This window comes from Paroedura picta, chromosome 8 (assembly GCF_049243985.1).
Source record: "Paroedura picta isolate Pp20150507F chromosome 8, Ppicta_v3.0, whole genome shotgun sequence".
In the NCBI taxonomy this organism is placed as follows: Eukaryota; Metazoa; Chordata; class Lepidosauria; order Squamata; family Gekkonidae; genus Paroedura; species Paroedura picta.
The window spans coordinates 52182900-52207277 of NC_135376.1; the positions used below are offsets into that span (position 1 = coordinate 52182900).

At 37.8% G+C, this 24378-nt stretch overlaps 1 protein-coding gene across 46 annotated transcripts in view; it reads left to right on the forward strand.

The window, feature by feature from the left end:
- Positions 1-24378, forward strand: part of TCF7L2 (transcription factor 7 like 2) — a 236691-nt gene that overhangs the window by 207063 nt on the left and 5250 nt on the right. For 5 of the 46 annotated variants that reach the window (XM_077349763.1, XM_077349749.1, XM_077349765.1 and 2 more), the window contains 8 exons: positions 313-415; positions 2659-2745; positions 9045-9185; positions 10349-10508; positions 11406-11525; positions 17277-17325; positions 17862-17912; positions 19050-19122. In XM_077349763.1, coding sequence (XP_077205878.1) covers positions 313-415; positions 2659-2745; positions 9045-9185; positions 10349-10508; positions 11406-11525; positions 17277-17325; positions 17862-17912; positions 19050-19122 — 784 coding nt within the window. Of the gene's footprint in view, positions 1-312; positions 416-2658; positions 2746-9044; positions 9186-10348; positions 10509-11405; positions 11526-17276; positions 17326-17861; positions 17913-19049; positions 19123-19704; positions 19778-20515; positions 20545-24378 lie in introns of those variants that run through there. The other 41 variants (XM_077349755.1, XM_077349764.1, XM_077349768.1 and 38 more) reach the window with 35 other exon arrangements.

The following is a 24378-nucleotide window of genomic DNA, read 5'->3' on the forward strand; positions in this document are numbered from 1 at the left end:
TGGGAGCCTCCATCCTTTTCAGGCTTTGGGAGAACAAAGTCCTGCATGGTCTTTGACTGTGGGAAGGAAAACAGATCAAATGTCCTACTTCTGTAGCTGAGTCTCATTTGCTTACTGTACTAAGTAGGCTGCTCTTGGGAGGACAAGCAAAGGCAGTAGGCCATGTCTTGAGAATAGGAAGTAGAGTCATAAAAGGCAGAAAGAGTGTTACTCATGGTGTAGAGATTTGTATGACTTCCCTGCCTCCTTTCTTTTCCCCTTTTTTCTGTCCTGACCCATTTTTTTATGATGCTTCCTTTTCCTCTTCCCTAGGAATTCCACGGCCTCCGCACCCTCCAGATATATCTCCTTATTATCCACTATCACCGGGCACTGTAGGGCAAATTCCCCATCCGCTAGGATGGTTAGTACCACAGTAAGGAGTTCCATTTTTTTAATTTCCTTTTTTATTTTTCATTTTTGTATAAGCATGCATATGAGTAGTGAGCCATACTTTTTTATTTTATCTGAAATATGTATGTTGAGATGAGCATGAAGGGCACTTGCCAGTTTATGATGTAAGCAAATCGATAATTTTTAAGATTTAATGAACAAAGTGATGAGTGTCAAATAAGCATGGAACATCTGGGCATCATTTAATTTGTCCTAGTTCCTGATGACCATCAACGTCAAACATTAATGCAGGACATTAAGTGGCAAATCTAAATGGAGAGAGAGTTGAGGAATGAAATGTCCTGAATTATTTCATTTTAGATAAAATTATTATTTGTTTGGTAAATTGGCTTCTGGAGTACTAGCTTCAGAAATATTGTATGTTGATTATTTGCTGCACTGCTATTATTATATATATAATTGTATTTGTATGTACCCGTTACATATTGTTGTTCCCAGTGTTTAGAATAATCTTTCTTTTCAAAACTTTTTATGAACTGAAATATGAATCAGAATATTGAGAAGTTAAATGAGGATCTGATTTTAAAATCCCCCAAATCTGGAAGGTGAAAAGAAAATTAAATATTTTAGGCAGCACTTTTTATTTTTTGACAGTCACTTAATGATGAAGAGGCTTTCTTCAGCCTTAGCTGGCTCTGATTCAATATAAGTAACTGGCCATGTAAAAAGTTTAGCACTTTGTTAAAACATACAACAAGTAAACCTAAACAATTTCTATTTAGAATTTTTTTTCTACATCTAGATATGACGCTGCTAGAGAAGCATTTTATTTGTGATGGACACTTACCTCTTTATCAGTGGATATGTCATCTAACTTTGAGACTCGTGACCTCTGACCGTCCTTTCAGTTTTAACTATTGTTCCCAAAATTTATTGATTCGGAAATGAGTCAAGGTTGATTACATTATACATAGCTCCATTAAATCAACAAAACTGGAACCTGTCACTTTTTTAACCATCCTCCTGGATAGTTTGCTTTTATAGGTTGTATACTGTTGGAGCTTTCTTCCTAACCCTGTAGTTTATTTTCTTGAAAAACAGTGTAGTCTTCACAGAAAAAAACTCTACAGTTGTGGGAAAGCAAATCCTACTCATGCTACAAAATGTTCACACTTTGAAGGAAAGAGAATAATAAGTAGGAACTGCCATCAGTACCCTCAGGGTGACCTCTTCATGACAGATATTCAGTCAACTGCCAAGATACTTTTGGTCAGTTTTTTTTTTAGTGTCTTGGCATTTGATTGTCTGCTTCCATGCTCTCACATACACATAGGTGAATTCAACAGAATTCAGAAATAACTGATTGATATTTCAGAAACATTTAACATTCATAGATACTTACTTGCTGAATTATAATACAACTATGGTGTATAGCAAAGAGCATATCATCCTTTCAAAGTTACAATGGATGTTTTTTATTATTTTAGTAACTTTAATTATCTAAAATATTAAACATGGCATCCACCCAAAGTCAGATCAACTTGAGTATTTTTAAAGCCTAATAAAATATTACCTATTCAGTTGATACATTTGAGGGACAGATGAAAAGGACTAGCCACATAGACAAACCTCAATCAGAAAAAGTTATGTAGCTTTCATGAGGATGCTGTTTTGCATGTTGCTGTATTTTTTAATTATTGTAATGAGGTATGATTGTCTATTGGTTACCCACAATACTTCTTGGGGACTCTCCCCCGGTAACTCTTGTCAACACTTGTTAATCTGACAAAAGGCTACAAATTAAGCTCTGTTAATTTAATGTTTTCTCACCGAGATCTAAATACCGAAAGAGGCCCAAAGCGCAACCGAAGTCCTTTGATTCACTGTACTTTATTTTGGTATAAATTTACATTCATTATTGTTTTCCTTTGGATGTGTAGCCCTCAATTAGTGTGATGGCTCCATTAAAGCAAGCAAGACTTCGCCTTTAATTATTACAACAAAACACCTAGTTTCAGCTTGGGGAGAGGGTCTCTATTGACATAAGCAGAGGTTATAAAATTTAATTAGCCATTCGTATCAGATTTATGGCATTCAAATTGTTCTGTGTTTCTTTCCTTTGATCCGTGCTGTACAATCCCCAAGATTTTTGTTCTGATCAAATGAGAATAAAGCTTACTGTGCAGAGAGAAGTTTTTTTTTAATGCAAAAAATGCATACCCTATTTTGTTTTGTTTGTACTCATTCCCTCCCCTGTCTTTCTAGGCAAGGTCAACCAGTGTATCCAATCACAACAGGGGGGTTCCGACATCCCTACCCAACCGCTCTGACTGTCAATGCTTCTATGTCAAGGTGAGTTCTAAATACCTAGGTCCAGACATGAGGCAACTGCATATGCTCTTTATAATTCTGTGTAGAACTGGAAGCTCAGCTAAAAAATACTTTGGTTTAGTTAAGACAGGATAATCTTTCTGCATTTTGAAAGGGGGGGGCTCTCCCTGACCATCCCATAAACTTATAAGTAAAAAATTGTAACCAGAAGTGTGAGAATTGGATTTATATCATTTACTAGATTACTAACAGTCAGGAAAATGCATATAATGAACCTTTGATACTTAGAAACGGGAAGATTATGATTTTGCACTTTTTAACTTCCTCTGCAGTTCTCATTTAAAACAGATTTCTCTCCAAAGGGAGCATAGATTTTATTATACAGTCAGACTTTGAAGAAAAACTACTGCTTTCCCCCCTCATTCCCAAGCTCAAACATCTTTAGTTGATATAAAAAGTTCTACCTGACCCTCTAAAGATTAAGAGGTATATAATACTCTCCCTACCCCAACCTCCTATTAATTCCAGCTAATTTTCCAAGGGCTGGTAGTTTTATTTACAAACTGCTTGGCAGCACTATGTTTAAGTAATCACTAATTGCTCCTAATGATAGTTTTATTCTCTCTTCATCTGATTTTCAGGCTGGTTAATTAAATCGGTGGAGGTTTAGACTTTCCTGATGGGCTGAAACAGCTAATCCATTTTGATGATGGCACATAATTAAATTAGCATGCATTACATAGCAAGGTTCCACATCCCCCTCATCCCTCCTTTCTTGTACCTTTCTAGTCCCAGCAGTTTGTACACAAAGATTAGTATGTGAAGCAAAAAGAAACTTCTTGTCTAATAGAAACCACTACTGAAATGCAAAAATAAGATAATAAAATAAATAAACTTTACACATACAAGATTAATTAATACCTTCGAATCCATCACATAAAACTAAAACCTTCTGTCAGTGTTGCACAGAGGTGGAAAGGTTAGGCAGGAAAAGAAGAGCTACTTCATCTTAATTGTTATTAGGCTATTCTATTTATTTGGGGGAGGGGTTTCATGGGGTTGAACAGAGAGGGACAAGAAGGATATGAGTTATATTCCTCAGACATGCCTTTATGAAAGATATCTAGTTTAAAAGGGTATACAGCAAATTAAATACATTATTGTGGTAATGGGACGACAGAAGTACAAGTCTATTATACTTATAGCAGTTACAGGAATTGTATGCTCCTTGCCCTGTTCCAGCACATCCTTTGATATTCATTCTATTCAGCAGCAGGGCCAGGACTTCTCAGAATTAAGTGATGGGTCATTATACTTTAAACACCATGGAGAAGCCTAGATTGGCAATTAAACAGCACTTGCTGACACTCGCTTGTGCCACTCTGTGACCCCCTTTAGATTGAGATGTTGGAGCTCGGGGCCCTCAGCCTGCTAAATTGGTAGCAGGCACTTCTCCTGACGAGGGCTGGCTCTGAAATCTGCCGGCTTCAAAGGGAGCAAGATCATGTATAAACCATAATGTGGGTGCACCGTGGCTCAAAAAAAAAATAAGGCAGAGAATAGATGAAATGTTACAAGTGCAAGGGGAAAATGAGAGAATAATGACAAATCTAATGCAACTCAAAGCAGAATTGTTGCACGAAAAAATGCATCCCACTGCTTGTGCATAAAATCAAGGCAGGCAGATGACATCCAGTTAACAGAAACATGTCAACAGTGAAGTAAAGTGAAAGTGAGTAAGAAAGAAGCCCCTGAGACAGCCAGGAACAAAAAATTAGTTGTCCTTAACAAGTTACAGCTCATCATTATATTCTGGCTTGGAGCCATAAAAGCAGACAAGGGTGTATAATGAGCTGCTTAGAATTTTTAGGGTGTTTATTGTAATTCATAGAATACTTGTCTACAGAAAGGAATTTCTTAGAGCAGGGAGGGGGATCCTTTATAAAACATGGCATCTGTACAAATACACAAACACAGAGACATAGACATGTGGCATTTACAGAAATTCAGGATATGCATAAAAGCATGCCCCTCCCCCTGCAACACATACAGAACATGATAAATGTGTTTTTGTACAAATGCATTGCAAAGCTTTTTGTAGATATGTGTTGTATTTTGGCCAAATATTCTATACATCACACCATTGCCTTCAGAGGTTTAGCATTGTCCCTCTTTGACATGCAAAAGTACAGGGTATGTGGCTTTTATGATCATGGCCTGTTGTATTGAATAATATAAGAGGAATTATTAATATTTAATATATGTTTAACTATGTGCCTTCTCATCTGAATGTAAATACTAAGGTAGATGGCAGGTTTCCACACTACGCACACTTGCACCATTCCATCATTTTTTCTTTAAAAACTGTTTTTGAGATCTTCCCATTTTGACAATCTAGCGCTGTTTATACTGGTATACCCACTGCTGTTGTGCCTTGCCATGCTCCAAAAGCTCAGCAAACTTAATTACGTTTTATAAGGGACTAAATATAGAAGAGCAGCAATGTTAATAACAGCAGAAAACAAATAAGAGACCTGTAGGTACCTGTTGAAGCCAGATGCACTTAATCACTTGAAAGGAAGAGCACATCCTCCAAAAATGAAAAATATTATTTATCTTCATTCCATTATGTCTTGCTTATGCCCCTGTTTTATCCTTCCCCAACTTGCAGGCATGTTGCTGAAGCTGAATTTCATTTAAAATAGCTCAACTAGATTTTATTTCTTCCCTGTAATATATTATGTTTTCAATAATTCATAGATTTTAATTTGTATATGTTCTAATTTTGCTTATGTTCTGAACATTTCATGGTAAAGGTTTTTTGTTGAACATATTACAAAACAACAACAAAAATTTGTACAACAACAAAAATTTGTACTGCTAAAATAAGTTAGGTTTCATGTGATTTTTGTGAAAGTAGAGTTTCTGATTTTTTGATACAAGAAAAAGGTAGCATCACACAAATGTTTGTTTGTTTGTCCATTTGTTTGTTATGTGACTTCTATACTGCCCCCTTGTGATTGGATGTCTTTGAACAGAGAATAACAGGTTTAGTGGAACAATCAGTATAAAAATCAAGAACATACGATCTCAATAGAAGTCTACTAAAATATTAAAAATATATTTTAAATTAGTATAAAATAAATTAAAATTAAAAATGGCTAGTCCTATAAGAAGAGGGGAGAGGAGTGGGCAAGGGAGGAATGAGGGAGGCCTCAATCATAAGCTTGGTGGAAGAGCTCTGTCTTGCAGGACCCATGAAACTACTTAAGCATGATTGTGAAGTCATCTGATGATCAGGGTGATACAGAACCTCTTGAGATAGTGTTTACAGCTGGTTTTTCAATTACAAATACAGCATCACATCCTTTCCTTGTTTCTACATTCTGGAGGGTTTTGACCATGAATTGTCCACCACATGTTTTAACACCTTGACTGCATTTAGAACAAACTAGGAAGTACTGACTTTTGCATGCTCCTTCCCCTGACATTCTATGGAAACACTGGAGTCTTCATGGGTTGGAACACAGTGCAGATTGTCAGGACACTCAAACTGGATGAAACAGCAAATTGTGGTTTCTCCTCTGCCCCATACACCTGGATACTAAATCAGGATTAGAATCCTATTTTTCTTTTGGTGTGAAAAACAAATGTTAGTTGTTTTATTCAATTTGGAAATTGTGGTAAACTGCAGGAAGTTTTCAGTCTGCACCTCACACAAGGGTAATGGGGTTCAAAGACTAGCTGGTTCTCCTCAAAAACAAATCTAGCACAATATCTTAATATAGACAACGCAATTTTGCCATCACAGTTATACACAATGCTAATTTGCCAATATAAAAATATGTCTCCTTCCTTGTTTGGAAAAGCCTTTCTAAGATGCAAGGTAGCAAATTTAAAAGACAGTATATATACATTCTGGGACTCTGGACAGACAGGGCTAAACCTATCCCTGGGGCACTAAACAATCATGACCACAGTCTCTGAGCCAGAGGTATTTTTGCCTCCCCTGAGTATACTTAACTGGACCCCATTTATTTTACCACATATAAGTCAATGGGAACTGGATATGAGGCAGGAATAGGTGTTCAGATAATCCTTCCTTAGTTGTATCCTAGAGAAAGGGTAGTCAACTTGTGGTCCTCCAGCTGTTCATGGACTTCAAACGCTGGCAGGGGCTCATGGGAATTGTAGCCCATGGACATCTGGAGGACCACAGGTTGACTACCTCTGTCCTAGAGCACAATTGTGCAGCTTAGTTCCATAAAACTAAGTGAGGCTAATTCTGCACAGGCAGGAAAAGCCAAGAGGGACCTGATAAGGAAGTGGGGCTAATCTCATCTTCCACATGACACCAACATTGGGCGAGCCCTCTCTTGGGCCTGCCCAGGATTGGACCCTCGTTTGCACCAACCCGAAGGGAACACAGAAGAATTCACATTCCCTTTCTTAAAGCAGGGGCCAACAGGGCCTATTCAGCAGCAGTACCATGTGGACAGGAAAGAACTGGGCCTGGAAGCTGAGCCTCTTCCCCAACCTACAGTGTCCTAACCCCAAATGCAGTATTACCTGTTTGTTGCCGCTACGTTTCCCGGGGGGATGCATTTCAGCAGGCGACCAGGTGCCCCACTGAAATATGTTTCCCACGGGGACACAGAAATCTGTGAAGCATAAAGCTCTGTAGCACCACACTGGTGATGGCCCAGTACAGCTGCTGCCATGCCTAATCGGCCTGAAGGCTCCTAAAAGTATATTATTATTATTATTATTATTATTATTATTATTATTATTATTATTATTATTAAGATTTATTTCCCGCCACTCCCTAAACTGCTCGTGGCGGGTCACAGTGTCTAAAAAACCCCATTTTGTTCTGCATAACTGTCTCACTTAGCTAGTTTATCCTGGAATCTCTTGGCCATATTAGCATTCTAAAATGGGATCCAGGATATGGCTTTTAAGATGTGGCACTTGTGAGAGGTTTCTTAAATTAGGCTAAGATGGGATGAATAAAGGCCAAATGATCCCAGTCCTCTGTAGCCCTCTCACCTTTGCTTTTTGTTCTCTTTCCTGTCCTTTGTATGCTCTATCTATGCCTCTCATGGAAGCAGTAATACTCAAATATACAAACACCGCATCATTTTCATTCTAACACCTCAACCATCACATCCTATTTCTGTCCAGAGAAATAATATATATGAAACTGTAGCAAGAGAGTTGTAGCGGTCACTTTGTTTATTAGGTCAGTGCCATATTTTTTTTCAGGAAAGTAATTGCCCCATACCATGAGGACTAAATGTGACAGAAATGACATAGTATGATAGAAATGGATCAAGTGCCTTGTCTGTCATCAACATAAAGGCTTCCTTAGGAAACTCTATTTTTTTCCATTTCTTATGCTGAGTATTTTTAAATGTTGCATGTGTGGATACATATAGATATATAATGAATTGTTTGAATTGTTTTATTTTAACAAGCATGCTTATTGAGTCATGTTTTGTAAAAAAAAATGAGTAGATTGATGTTTACATGGCATTAGCCATTAGTCTATATAGGACTGGTCATAGCTATCATCCCTCCTGTTTGTTTTCTGGGTTAAAACTACAGTTTTCCCTCTTCTGCTTTGTAAACTTCCCAACCAGTTCATATCTTTAGCATGTGTATAATATGGCTTATATCAAAATGGACATTAAAGGTGTTTGGGGATATTATTTGAACTACAGAATGTACCCCATCTCTGCATGATCCTTCTGTAAGATATTTTTCATGGTCCTAAGCAGCTTTTAAACCTAATGCCTCACAATAATTTAAATTTGATTATCTGCACATTTATTTCATGGCAAAGGCTAAACAAAACTACTTTATGATCTATTTAATGAAAACATAGTTAATAAGATGCATAACAATGGCACAAATTGTAATGCAATTAATATTTTATTTCACTGCTCATACCCATCAACAAAGTAGCATAAATCCTTAGTCTGGTCTGAGATTCAGATCTCCAGAAACTGGTTCCCCCATGATATGCTATGACTAGAATCTATGTGCTTTACAGGGAGGTACATGAACAGAAATTCCATGGCTTTTCCCAAGTCCATGCACTGAAGTTACTGTTAGAGATGTTAAAAAACCTTGTCTTATGTCAGAAAATATAATAATTAAGAAATTGGCTGTGATTATTTTTAATATGCCTAATTTATTATTAATTATTGCTGCTAGTTCTCATATGCTTGTCTAAATTTTGTGTGCTTGTTGTATGCTTTTTTTGTGTGTACAAACCCCTCCCCATTCATTCATTTTTATTCTGACGATTTACACAGCTTTCTCTCCTCTAGGTTCCCTCCACATATGGTCCCTCCACACCATAGTTTACATACAACTGGGATTCCTCATCCAGCCATAGTCACCCCAACAGTCAAACAGGAATCTTCCCAGAATGATGTTGGCTCACTCCACAGCTCGTAAGTAGTTTATACTTTGACTTTGGACACATTTTGATTTTATTTGGTTAGTAGTTTGTGCAAATCTTTGTCTCTTTATTGTAGAAGTTGAGATGGGTGCATTGGGTTTGGCTGCACAGCCACTGGATTGTTCAGTATTAATCAATATCAGATTACACAAAAAATGCCCCGTATTAATATCAGAGTCTCCTGGATCTACCTTTCCTTCATCTTGAGATAATAGGTTTGCTGATTGGCTTATTTGATTATGTGGAATCTGTAGCAAACATAAATAAAATTATTAATGATCCAAGTTAGTGAACAAAGATGAGTAGCTGGAATACTATGGAATTCCTTATCTTTATATTAATTGGTTTCTAATGCGACATAGCAATACTGAGTTTGTACCCTCTGAAAAAACTCAGGTGTTCCTGCTCAGGCCAATAATGCAGGTTACAGTGTCTGTCTGGGATTCTACACACTCACATGGGTTAATGTAGTATATTGTTTTAATAACAGTGATCAAACTCTGTTTATGAAAAGTGTGGCATAAATCATCAGTAACAAGACTATCAGTAATGCTGTTTGTCTAATGCTACCACCAGCTTTAATAATTGATTTGACATGCTGCAAATGCAACAAGCAGGAACCCTCAATTGGTTAACATTTTGGAGTTCAGAGCTCTGTGTTGCATTGTGGTCTGCCTGTCCCAGTTCTCAGTCCTAACAGCAGGAATTAGAAAGGGTGTTTTTTCCTTCAGTGACTTTTCTTCTGTAAGCTAAATTATAATCGTAATGTTGTCTATACCATCTTTTAAAATGTTCTTGTTTATAAGGGTCCTTGAAGTTAAAGCAGCTGTTCAAAAATATAGATACATTTTCCTGATGTTATTTAATGTACTAGGAGTCAAAACAATATTGTCCTTTTCCTCTTTGTAATTTTGTGTGGCAACCTACACAAGTATTATTATGTTTAATAATATAGAGAGATGTCAAGTAGAGGTTTTTCTTGTACATGTGTGAAGATGGTGATGACACCCTTAAGAGTTAGTCACAAAAAGGTAATGGAAATGTTATCCCATTCAAGTGGTTCAAATTGTGCTAGAAGGGAATAAATGTAAGAACATAGAAGAATTGAGAAATGATTATTTTTACAAGCTCTATCTGTTTTTTTAAACCACATAGAAAACATCAGGATTCCAAAAAAGAAGAGGAGAAAAAGAAGCCACATATAAAGAAACCTCTCAATGCATTTATGTTGTATATGAAGGAAATGAGAGCAAAAGTTGTAGCAGAATGCACATTGAAAGAAAGCGCAGCCATCAATCAAATCCTTGGTCGAAGGGTAGGTAACTTATCAGGTCTGCATCTGTGCATTCAGGGTTTGGGTGCAGTGCGCATGTTTACTAACGGTGGGAAGGTAAGTACAAAATGCATCTAAAACGAAAGGATACAAAGTGTATAGCTACACTGTGTGATTAAGGACCAGTTGTCTGCCCAGTCCTGCTTCCTAAAGTTCTTTGGAAACTCGTCTGCCTGTGAGAGGCTTACACCAGTTATGTGACCCAGCAAGACACTCACAGTCCAGTGTGCTGTGATCTGCCAAGTGCTTGATAATCAGCTTGCATTTACAATCTGTGGCAGCAGCAAAACCATGGTATTGGGAGCATAATTGCTAAAATATAGAATATAAATATCTTAAATATTGAACTTCTAACAAGACCCAGGGTGAAGCTGGTGAGTTGTATTTGGGTTGATTTGGGTGTCACTGGGTAGGCAGGTAGTTGAGTTCCTGCATTGTGCAGGGGGTTGGACTAGATGACCCTGGAGATCCCTTCCAATTCTATGATTCTATTCTAAGTTTGCATAGACTTATAACCTTTTCGCTGGTGGAATACCAGTGAGTCAACTGGGGAAGGAGGACTGAGTTTAGAGGGTTTTCAAAGGTTAGCCTCTTTTATGGACATTTCTTGTATATCTCATTCAAAATAATGGTGATTAAGAGGGAACAGCATTTGGAGGATTATACCTTTCTCATTTCTAACGGGAAAAGACTAATCACTGTAAAAGATTACTTGAACTGGCCTGAGTTAAATAAAGCTATGAAATAAATAGCTTGTTGAATCACTTTAATTGGCTTTAGTTTTCTGAATCTTGGAAGTAAATGCCTAACATGTATATTTTGTGGTATTAACCTAGTGTTGTGTTGTGGTTTTGTTTGCTTTCTTCCTTCCTTCCTCAGTGGCATGCATTATCCAGAGAAGAGCAAGCAAAATACTATGAATTAGCCAGAAAGGAACGGCAGCTCCACATGCAACTTTACCCCGGCTGGTCCGCACGGGATAACTATGTAGGTGGCTATGTAGGTGGAATTTTTTTCAGTAGTAGAGCTTGTAGACAAGTACTGCTGTAATCTGCTGAAGTACGCCCACACACGAAAGACAAGCACTACTAATCCGGTAATTCCAGCGGATGTTTTGGTTTTGTCGCCAACCCAATTGGATACAATTGGCACCCCCTCTACCAGAGGAGGTCCCTTTCTTGGGATAGTAAAGGTCAATTAAAAGACTACAACTGAGGTGTGTCAGTAGAGCTCTATGGGAACAAAATTCTTCCAGTGAGTCTCCCTGCTTTTGTGCAGTTAACAAAGTAAAAAAAGAGCTCTTTTTCTATTCTCACCCTCATTTCCTTCCCCAACCCCCGAAATTAGTGCCTTGTTGCATACCTGTGTGAGAGTATAGTGGAAAGTGGAAGAATGACTAACCCTAGCTTCAGAGAAGGACTGGCAAAGACTTTTTGGAAGTCTTGCTCTCAAGTGGGGCTATATAAATTATTCCACCCTCTACTTTTACAAAATATTTGACTTTATTGTACTATTGTCTGTCATGGTCATTTTAACAATGCTTTTATTGATAGTGTCTTTGCCCCAACTACCGTGGAACTATCATAGCATCATGAGCTGTTCTCATTTGCTATGTTTTTTTTCCCTTGGAGAGGGCATACGTATGTCTGTTTAGTTTCAGATATCAATGTCCTGATCCATCATGTGAGATACATAGAAACATCCAGTGTAGATTGACTGCCGATGAACATTGTGTTTGAGCCATATTGAAGTGGCTGGGTGCTCTGAAGAGATGCATATCAGCATTTATAGTTGTTACTTAGTGCCTTTGATCATCACAGAATGGAAAGCAAAACCCTGTAGGTACTAAGTAATTCTGAAGTATTCATGAAATAACTATATTTTATTTGGAAATATAGCCAAAATGAACGGTTTTGTGCTGGGTACAAATTGGTAAAGATCCATGAAATGTCCCAAGTACAATTATCTCTGAAAGGCTCTGATAATCAACAAGAACTAGATTTATGTGCATACTAAGTAAGTTATAGTTTAAGGACCTCTAAATGTTTTTTTAATAGTGAATTTCAGTTTAAAAAAAACATACGTTCTTATAATGCTATAGGCCTTTTAAATTCAACATAGTTTAGAGCCTCAAAATTATAATAATAATTGCATACAATCTGACTGTAAACAATAAGGTTTTATGAACAATAGCAATGAAAATAATAAGCTGAAAAGAGAAGACCAAAGAAGCTCAGATATATCTGGTCTTACTAAATGCCTGTTTAAACCAAAATGGTTTGCAAAACTTCTAGTAGGTTAGGGGGCAACAAATTTGATGTATGTCATGTAGGGTTATCAGGTAGTGGCTGGCAACCAGATGGGGGGCTATGGAGTGCAGTATCCCTTGAGAAAAATGAAGTTCTGACCACAGAGTTCCTGCCAATTTTTAGAGTTACCTAGAAGTGATAAGGGTAACTGTAAGAATTGCCAGAAACTCTACTGTGAGAGTACCATACTAAGAAGTTCTATTGTCAGAGCTTCCTTTAAGTAGCCAAGGGCTTATTTTTCTCCCCAGGATTCTAGTTCTGGATTGGGAAATACTTAGAAATTTCGGGGGTTGGACTGAGAAAAGCAGAGTTTGGATAGGGGAGGGACTTCAGTGGGTTATAATGCCACTGAGTCTACCATCCATAGTGACCCTTCAGGGGAACTGAACTCTGTTGCCTGGACATCAGTTGTATTAGTGAGAAATCTCTAGACACCATCTAGTGGTTGGCAACTCTACCTTCAGTTTGACCTCAGTTTCTGTCCACTGATCAGGTGAGCATTGGTAAGCAAGAGCTGCAGTTACCTGGTGGTCACCCACCATAAGAGGGCAAATGGGAACCCTAGTGTCCCATGTTGCTGGTTCTACAAACAGCAGCCACACTTGGTCTACCTGATTTGCTTCCCTTAGGATGACCTGTTTCAAAGAAGGCACTGTGTCTTTTAAGACTTGTATTATGCAGGAATTTTGAACAGGGACTGTGCTTCTGAAATGTTCTATTTTATATCACTATTAAAAGTCCAAAAATCCTGGTATCTGCTCATTGTTGCCACTGATAGTTAAGTGTCTTATATGCTCCTTTCTTAACAATTTGGTTGGGCCTTGTTCTTTTTTCTTCCCCTTGCAATATACTGTTAAAGTACCAAGGGGTTTGTTGGTGCTTTCTTAAAGTGGTAACTTTATTGTTATGAAAATTAGGCTATTTGTGTTCTGCCACAGCTGTAATCAGTTTGTTGTGTAAGCAGATTCCTCTATGCAAGACTATCAGGGTTTTGTGGCAACCCGGGAAAGGTTTCCTGAATGGGAAGGGGCTAATTAATTTTTAAAATATTTTTTAATTGTTAAAACCTTTACACAGCCCTTTTATTCCAAGCTGTCTTTTTCATCTTTAAAACTGATTCTGATGACTTCCCATTTTTTCTTTGGCTTTTTTGAACATAAAACAGAAGCTTGATAACCTCTTTTGAGAAGAATGTTTTCTTTACAACCTAGGATGCACCTTTTCCCAGTTTTTTTTTTCATTTCTGAATACCTAGCCTGTATTTGCCGTTATAAATGGACCGCCATGAGACCATCAGACCACAAGGCCGAATCATTCGTGGTCCTCTGCAGTATAACTTCCTCTTGGGAGTTCAAGAAGGAGTAGTGTTGGGATGTGTTGTAATGCTTGAAAGAGTTTCATAAAATATTCTCTGCCTGAATGACTGTGTCAGTGACAAATGGGCATGTATGGTGTCTTAAATGTTTAGGACCTTTACATTTGTCCTCAGCATGTGAGCACTGAAAATCTCTTTCTTCTCATGTTAAAAAGGACAGGATGAGAAAGCTGATACATCCCCAGCAGCTTGAGGCTCTATCCCCACCTGACCTTCAGGGGGAACCTCGCTTCAGTAGGAAAGCTCAATAGCTTTGGATCACACAAGCACACGTACAAGGGTTTTACTTTTCTCTCCATATCTCTCAGAATTCTTTAAGTTTATTACTTCTCATGGGCTTTATTTGGACAACAGTCTTCCCCAGAATGAAAAACAGAAGTGTGGTGGGATTTTGGCACAAACTTGGCACAATTTGGAGACTCAAATCGATATTGGGAAGGTGCTTTCCCTGAACATTTACTGGAGTTTTTTCTGAATTGTCTATTCAGACCATTTAAGAGCTGAGCAGCACTGATCTCCATGTCAAAGTGGGAGAGGAGTGAAATAGAAGTGGGAAGAAGCAAAGTCATTTTATGAAATGGCTCACAGCCATTTAAGCTTAACAGTTGATGGGTGGGCCTGGCCTACTGTTACGCTGAAATGGCTGTGAGCCATTTCACCAGCTAGCTTTGCTTCCAAATGGAGGGAAATGAAATGGACTGGTGAAATGACGCCAAACTGTTTAGCCTAAGAACTGATAGGCACAGTGGCCCCATTGTTAAGTTTAAATGGCTTGTGAGCCATTTCACATAATGGTTTCAATTCTCTCCACTTCTAAGCACAGGAAATGAAACTGACTGGGGAAATGGCTGACAGCAGGGCAGTTTCACCTGAACTATTAGGTTTAAATAGCTGACAGCTATCAAACCTGTTCATTTTGCTCCCAACCACTTTGAAACAGGGGAAGCAAAACAGACTGTTCTCAGGCAATTCCTCCCTTTCTTCCAGTCATGACAAGCCTCAGCCGTGTGAAAGGGGGATCTGAATTGGCCCGTTCAGTGTGAGATATTTTGGGTTTGATTTGGGGATCAGGGGTCTCACCTAACAGAAATTTTTAGGTTCAAGCCCTTCCCTAATGCTGACACGTTAAGGCTAGTTACACACACACACAAATACACTACATTTTCCCTTTAGCTATCCTGATAGTTCAATTGTAGTTAAAACTGTAAGGTGAACAATATTTATTAGTAAATGTAGACATTTTGAACATTTTCTATGGAAGTTCCACAGATTTACTTTTTGGAATTCATCTTATGTGATGGAGATTGTGTGGGCCTTATGTATAATTGGTGAATTCTGGTTTGCTTTAGTATAGTGCCTCAGTGCATTAAACCTTTACCCAGAAACAAACATGTGCACAGTCCTTCCATTACTAGAAGGCTCTCCTGAACAAGAATTTACTTGTCACATACGAAACGGCAGGGTAGCAGTTTACAGCTTGAATGAGTGAGGAGGAACGAGTTCAAAGGCCTTATGTCTTGAGACCTGCAGGAGTTACATCTTCAAAAAGAACATTCACATCTCCTCTTCTTACTGGAACATGCCAGGGAACATAAATATCATAGTGGACATGCTGAGTTGAAACCCAAAATGAAACGTTGATGTGGGAACTAGACCAAGCTACTGAAGAGAAGACATCATAGATCTAGGAAAACCTTTTCTTTACCTTCCTAAGGGATATAGCCAATCCTCAGTAAACCAACAATTGTTCTCATTCTGAGGACATCAGTTTATACTTGTATGAATAAAGCACTCTGTGTGTGTTACTCCCTTGTGAATATACATTTATAGCCTTCCTATTTCTTCATATAAGGAAAGCATACATGATCACTGGACTGCTTGTAATCACTGACTGTACATACATAACATACATAAGACTTTATTGTTTTCAGCCACAATGCGATCAATATCATATGTTGATATAAAAACAGTAAAAGAATTAGAACAATACATGTTTTTTGTACATAGAGTATACAAAAAACAATTGTTGTCTTTCTGGAGCTAATAAAGAAGAGAAAACTGCAGCTCTTTAATGTTGCCAGTAGTTTCATCTATATGCTTTTTTCATTATCATTTTTTCCTGCCTTGCCACTATTGAATGACCCTTTGTTACGATTCCTGGAAATATCTTACTATTCATTGATATAGCTGACAATCCATGTCTAACATACGTTAACATAGTCTGAGGCAGAGTGCTTGCACTTGAAAGCTCATGCCTTGAATAAATCTTTGTTGGTCTTAAAGGTGCCACTGGACTCTGATTTTGTTATACATTAACATAGGTCAATATGCACTTTTATTTATTCAAGAGAATTTCTCAGACTTTATAGAATGATTATTGAGTAGAGCATCTTTCACTGTCTTATTTGTGTACTAAAAGCAAAAGCATAACATTTGGATCAAATGGATAATATGGACCACCGTTCTTTTTTGACGTTGACTGGTCTTCCACTACTTGTTATTAGCTCCCATTTTCAGTTTTTTACATATTCTAAGCCAGCAACAATCCATAGTCATGATCATACGTCCTTCATTGGACTCTTCCCTTTTGTAAAAATAAGTCCCTTTAACTGAAAAAAGAAACTCTTTACACCAGAGCACATACTTTCCAGATGTGTCAAAATAAGTCTTCAACTTTTTGTTTTGTACTTTTACTTATTGTCATGAGCAGGGGTAGTCAAACTGCAGCCCTCCAGATGTCCATGGACTACCCTTGCTCATGAGTATTACACAGGACAGAGTTGTTAACATTTTATTAAAACTGCCTCATCAATCCTGGGCCCTTCATTTCCATTTTTGATATCAGTTATGCTATTATGATGGCTGAAGTATCCATACAAGTGGGATGAAATGTGGAGAATAACATGCAATTTGAGCTGTTGAAAGTACCATATTGCCACACTCAAGCTGGTTGGGGGAATGAGGATATGTACCATTCTAGGAGGACTTGCAGAATAGTTCTTTACCTTGTCTCCTCTTGAAAGAAGGGTTTGTAGCCATCATTTCATGTATTTATGTTTCATTCAGGGCAAAAAGAAGAAGAGGAAAAGGGACAAACAGCCAGGAGAAACCAATGGTAAGTAAATATTTTATTTATTCTCTAGTGGAACAATGGAGGCCACAAGTTCCTAATACTGGTTATGAAGGAGTCAGTTAGCAATGTCAGTCTCCTTAGGAAAGGGTCATTACTCGATCCAGCTTTTGCTTGCTGGATTTTAAATAGATAATTTTTATTATTGTAGGCCTTTTAAAACTAACAGCCACAATTACATGCATGAGCAGCATATTTCAACAATAGTCCAAGTTGTGCTTAGCAGCAAAACCATTCACTTCAGAGCTGTAGTTTGTTAATGCCTGCATCATTATTATGAAAGAGGTCTGCTGAGTGTGAGTGTGTCTGTGCACGCGTGTGAGCTTGATATTAATATGGGCTGTGTGTTCTGATGCATGCCTTTACAGTGGTAAATTGCAGCCATTTTTTAAAAATTAAGGAGGTTTGTAATTTTCTAGGAAATTAGAAATACTGCATAGGCAATACCATAGTCATTTTAAAAAAAAGCCCTGATTACATTTTTCTTTGAAGCCTTTGTATAATTTGTTCTTTTTTTTCAGAACACAGCGAATGTTTCCTAAATCCTTGCCTTTCACTTCCTCCGATTACAGGTGCTAATGTCATTTTCCGCCATTTAAAAAAGTTTTGTAAACTGCTTTTAATTTTTTATCCTGCCATTTTAGATTTTATTACTATTTAAACACTGACATTAAAAATAAATTTTACCATTCACACGTTTGTTGTGTGTGTGTGTGTATATATATATATAGATAGATATAGATATATATATATTCATGTGATGATTGGTAGTTTTTTGTTTTTGTTTCTAATTTGCTATTCATTACAACTGCTATTAAACAATAATACAGTAAAAAATAACTCAGTTATACTAACTGTGCAAATTGAATATGCAGTATTTCTTTAAAGAGACTGATGTAAACTGGAAGAAACTTAATAATGAACCTCCTTAATCTAATGGCATTTACGCGGCACCCACTAAAGTCTTCTCATGCCAGCATGCAACCACACCTTTTATAGAATATTTGTTTTACATTTCTGCTCAGACACATCCATTATTCACTTGCTTTACTTGCATACTGCTTGCTTCCATGCTTCTGATCATGTTTATTTCTGGCTGGAACTAACATGCCCATTTGCTATCTGCTTGTTCTTATCCATCTCTTTTTTTTAAATTTAATTTAAAAAACCCAAAATGTTTATTTCCAAAGCTGCATTATCCCCAAAAAACCTGTAAATTTCTTTACCCCATTTTCATATAAACCTGAAGAGGAAAGCATGTTAGTGAACTAATTTCCATACTTAGCTTCTTTCCTTCCTGTGTATCCCCCCTCCCAGTAAACAATATCTAAACAAAAGCACAGTGTACAAAATATTATTCCTACAGACCCCGTTTGCATTTGGGGGGGTCTTGAAAAATTGTATTTCCAGTTCCTCTTAAATTCCCTTTCTCCTCCTCCTTTTTCTTTTGTAAAGAAAGAAAGGTCTTATCAAAGGGATACTGCAGCTTTAATTGCAACAGCTAATTTCAACGATATTATAGATGTGATATTCACTATTTTAAAAATTAAACATTCAAAGTCAATATTTTGCAATTAATAATGAGGTCATTTATTTTTATTTCCTTTATATTTTATTTTATTTTCTTATTTTATCTTTTTTTCTTTTTTTCTCTTTCTCTCTCTCTTTCTCTCTATTTTTCTGCTCGCTTCTTTCTTGACCTCATTCAGACCTGAGCGCTCCTAAGAAATGCCGAGCGCGCTTTGGCCTTGATCAACAGAATAACTGGTGCGGTCCCTGCAGGTGTGTATAGTCTTCCCCCGACTTGCTATGGCTGGTTTTGCAGCTGGTTTATTTGGTACTTCCCCCTGCCCCTCCCTCTTCTCCTGCTTTGTTGCTTTATAGCTCTGTGTTGTGATCTAGAAGACACAAGGGAGTGGGTTGCTGCTGCAAATTATCATCTCTTTCTGTTTAAAGGATTTTGCTCTCCCCCCCTCTCATTTGCGTTTCCTCCACCCACCTCCTCATTGCCGCCAGCTGAAAAAATACCCACTGTAAGACAGCATCAGCCTAGGCCTGCACACAAACCCCCCATCCTCCTCTGTAGAAAGTTGCATATCTTTTTACAAACATTGCCAAACATCTTTTGATATCACAGTGTAGAGTGCATCAGGGAAGATATAAAGCTAAGTGAAAGGAATGCACAACAGACTTAGTCATTGTAGGTGTGAGTTGCCTTGCAGAGGTCCTCTTTCTTTCATGCCCTTTGGTGTGAAAGATTGCCAATTGAACTGAGAGAAATGTTAGCTAAAGCTAAGATTTCACGTCCAACTGAGCTCTATCCACCATTGTGTTGTATTTTTTGTGTTTACCTTGTGCTAACAGATGCAAATACTCCAAAGAAGTGTCGGGCATTGTTCGGGCTTGACCGACAGAGTTTATGGTGCAAACCATGCAGGTATACTACCCGTTAGGCCTTTGGGGAACTAAAAGCATTCTGTCATCTTAGTGTTACATGTGTGATTTATTTTTTGATCTTTTACCCCTTCCGCTCCCTGCCTTCCCTGCTACTACAACATCAGTTGCTAATAAATATTTATCTTGCTAATTCAATGCAAATTTCTTCCCTTTCTTCACCAATAACTGTATCTCTTGGTGGTAGCTGGGAATTGGTACACCCCTGAAATGCAGAAGCTAAAGTTTCTTGGTCAAAACAAGTACGTTTACACAAGCTTCTGTATGTGTGCCCACAGTCTCCAAAGGATTTAAAAAGATTGTATCACTGCAACACCAATAATGTCACTATGACAAAGTCTGATAATAAATTGAATACCATGTTTTAAATTCTACATTAAATGTGCTTTGGGAAACTCATATTACTCCTAAGATTCCTATTTGGCATGATTTTTAGGTGGCCTGGAGGAAATCTTTGCAGTGCCAACTTGTTACTAGTCCATAAGGATTGCATCTATTGGACAAGTTGTTTTGTTATTAAGTTGTTCAGTTTATACATTAATGGCACTGAAGACAAAAACATTTGAAACACTTAGTCTACAACAGGTTTAAGTGAAACCTGTAACTCCATGGATAAATTCTGTAGGCACCTGTTCTTTGGTGAAGGGAAACAAACTATCTCTTGTTGCATTCTTTTTCCCTTAATATGGTTAAATTTGTTATTTCTCTGTTCTGATCCAAGCAGTCTTTGAATTTGGAATATTGTGATGGTAGGTATTTCAGTCCAATGCACACTCTTCTCTGTATGTAGTCCTTCCCTCCTCACTTTTCCTTCTGATACACACCCATACCATGTGCTTCATTCCTTTTTTAGAACATAGAGCAGTTATTCATATTCTGTGCATGTTGACCCTGTTAGTTGTGTGATGTTAAGTTTTAAACATGGATTGAAAATGTACTGTCCGTCTAATTGTTAGATAAAGTTCATGCATTGTCCTTCAAGGGCTGCATTTCCCCTAAACCCTGTGACCTCCCATCTGATGCATGCTTAAGCACTGTGATTTATGTGGCAGGTACACCAATGATAGCAGAGGTCATTTCAGTACAAATATTAAATTCCTTTTTAAAAATCAGTATTAAGGGGAATAACAGAATACCTGGATATCAACTTAAACAGTAAAGAGGATGGCTTAAGAAATGTAGTATAGCCATCAAATTAGGTATATCAAATTAGCTATAACCATCAAATTAGGTATATCTGCTGTTTGATATTATATAAAACAAATAGATATGTGACCTGTAGACAGTCATTTTTGTATTTGTTATAATTGCAGGGTTACTCCACTTAAATAAATTCTACATACCATTGTCCCGAGTATGCTGATCAGTTGGAAGAACTAGATTAGATTTAGATTTATTAAAATACAGCTCCAAGCCAGCTACAAAACACACAATTTACAAAACCATAATCCAACAAATCCTGGCAGTATGCAAATGTCCAACAGTTGGAAGAATTAAGCTCTAAATCCCTGGTCAGCAACTACCTTTTAATGAGGAGATACTTTGAATAGAGAAAGATGCTGATTAGCCAGCAACTTTGGCTTCACCTGTTGACTAGGCATGTTTTGGCCTGAATCGATTTAGCCAGATCCAAAAAGAATAATTGAATTACCAATAAATGGTTCAGATTCAGTTGAATCCTAAAAGTACCTTTGTTTCCTCTACCCAGCCTTCTCAGGCAGCAGAGAGCTGGCTCACCGTCTTCACTGCCTGAGAAGGCTGGAGGGAGGCATTTAGAAGACATGTCAAGCACTGGCCTTTACAGATCAGCTGTTTGGCATGCTCCTTCCCCCCCCCCCCCACCCAGACTGCTGAGAGCATTTGGAAAAGTGGGTGGGAAGATAAATTTAAACTGACTGGATTATGGCTGAATCACAATTCAGATACTGCTAATTCACCTGGTTTAAAGTACAGGGATGGGTGAATCAGTTTGAATTTGTCTGATTTGGGTACTTTCAGGCTTATATAAACTGAATCACCCATCCAACTGTTGACCAACAACCACACAAGCTGAGACTTTGGAAGTAATCCTAAACAGGTCTACTTGAAAGCAAGTCCAGTATTATTCTGTGGGGTTTGATCTTAGGAAACTATCCTTAGGATTACAGGAATGGGCAACGGGCTTCTTCACCTCTGTCTTCCACTATGACCAGTATCAGTTTTGCTAGTCATCTTGGAAAGTCGTTTATTATTATTATTGCTATTAGTATAATTAATTTGATTTTTATACCACTGCTCGCATAGTAGGCTCCTGGCAGTTAACAAAATAGGAACATCCATACAATTTAAAATCCCCATAAAACAATTAAAACAGTTTACAACATATGGCAATGGCGGCGACCTAATATAACCATCTCCCAATTCTGGGTATCGGTCAGTATAGATGAAATAGCAACTGAAAGCATAATATAAAATGGAATAAACCCACCTGGAGGATGAAATTAGGCCCCTCAACTGTCTAGCACTGCAGTTCAATAGGGCCTTGAGGGGGAGGACCCGATTGAAAACCCCAGGGCTCCGATCCAGCCTCAACCAAATGCTTGGTGGAAGAGCTCCGTTTTGCAGGCCCTGCGGAACTCAGAGAGTCCCATCAGGGCCTGCAGCTCGTCCAGGATCACATTTCACCAGGTAGGGCCAGGACCGAAAAGAGTTCAAATGAAGCTACCTTATACTCATCAAGGTCAGTATTCTCTATGCAGACTGGCATTGGCTTTCTAGGGTCTCAGATAGGTGTAGAGGAACCTAACTAATTATCAGTGGGATTGGACTTGTACTGGGGGGCTAAAACAAAGGTCAGGTGGGTAGCCTTTGAGAGCAGTCACCACTTGCCTAGCTCTACTGAATATCATGCTCTTGCCTTGACCTCTCCACCTGCCAAAGCCAACATTCTACAGTTCTAAGGTTTTACATTTAAAAGGACTCCAAAGACTTTATTATTGTGGCATTTTGGTTTAATTCAAAAAGTATTGTTATAAGCTAGGATCTTTGTTTGAAAGTAACGTTCTTCAAACGAGAGCAAGCAAAGTAACTTTGCATAATGTTTATCGACTTTGTTATAATGGATCTTGATAAACTAAACACTTTTTAAGGTTTTGGCTTCCCCCCTTTTCTTCTTTGATGCCAGCATTTTTCTAAAATTGAATTTTGAGAAATAGATTGCCCGGTGTACAGCTCAAAAGTTCACGCTAGTCTCTACACACAACATTTTGCATACTAAACTGAACACATATAAAAGGGGAGTGGGCACGACCATAAGTTTGCTATCTTTTGCCTGTATATAATTGCTAGCTCAAGAGTATAGTGTGTTCTCATAGGGTGTATTCTCCCTCCTGTGATTAGAAACATTTGAAAATGCAGCATTCCTACTCATTGAGAGAAGGCCTATGTTTGTACACTTCCCGCATGCATGGATTCTGTTCACAAACAATGAATCCTTCTTACGTGGGACTGGTGTGAATTTCACCCACCCTCATGATATTGATTTCATAATGGTACACAGAGACAGCTGCACTAAAATAGTGATGGATGGATCTCACAAGGCAGGGAGATGATTTCTGTCAGAAATAGCATCGGTTTCCAGGAATTAATAATAATTAATAATAAAATGCTAGTGACTCTGATTTAATTATTAATATTTCCAGCATACTTAACATTCCAACCATACATTAGCTCTCTATTAGGAATGTATCTAGTTCTGTGTTTTAAGGTTGAACCTACATAGAGAATCATTATCTATAGAACACAAAATTCAGCATTATAAAGGCCCAACTAGCATTTAACTAGCTGTCATCACTACCATTAGGCAGGGTACCTTCACATTTGAATTTCAGCTATTTCTCCAGATTGCTCCAGATTTTGCTTCACATTCTAAATAAAAAAGCATTGTTGAGTCAGGTGTTCTGATCAAGTTTTTTTACGATTTTTGAAAAATAGAACTTCAGGTGTTCAAAGGCTTACCCAAAGCTGTTTGCATCCTTGGCAATTCTGTGTTTCTTCCAGTGAAGCACAGAAATATGTAATGAAACATCCTGAAAATTACAACATCCAGAACAAAGTCCACTGAGATATTTAAAACCAACTAAATATTGTTCACTGTTTTAAGCACTGTGTGTTCATATATGTCATTCGTTACAGAATACCTACCCGAATCTAACTACAGCTTCCAGAGGTTTTTTTTAAGTAGCTAGTTCTGAAACTTTGAAGAGAAGTCTGAAAGGAGTAGGCAGTGTCTGGATGCCCGAGGCAGATGGGATTGCCTTTGGTTGATAGAAGCTGTACAGTTTCTGCCCATGCCCCTAACAAGCATGTTAAATTATACATATGAAAATATATAGAAGGTTTTTAAAATTATATAAATTGTATATTTAGTACCAGGATCTTTGAAGGTACATTCATCAGTAAGCTTGCCTTTTATTTTTTGTGAACAGGGAAACATTTCATGTTTATGATGATTATTCATTTAAGGGTTGGTTTGCTTCATTTATACCCCACCTTTCTTCTCGGTGGGGACCTGAAGTGGCTTATATTATTCTCCACTCCTTCATT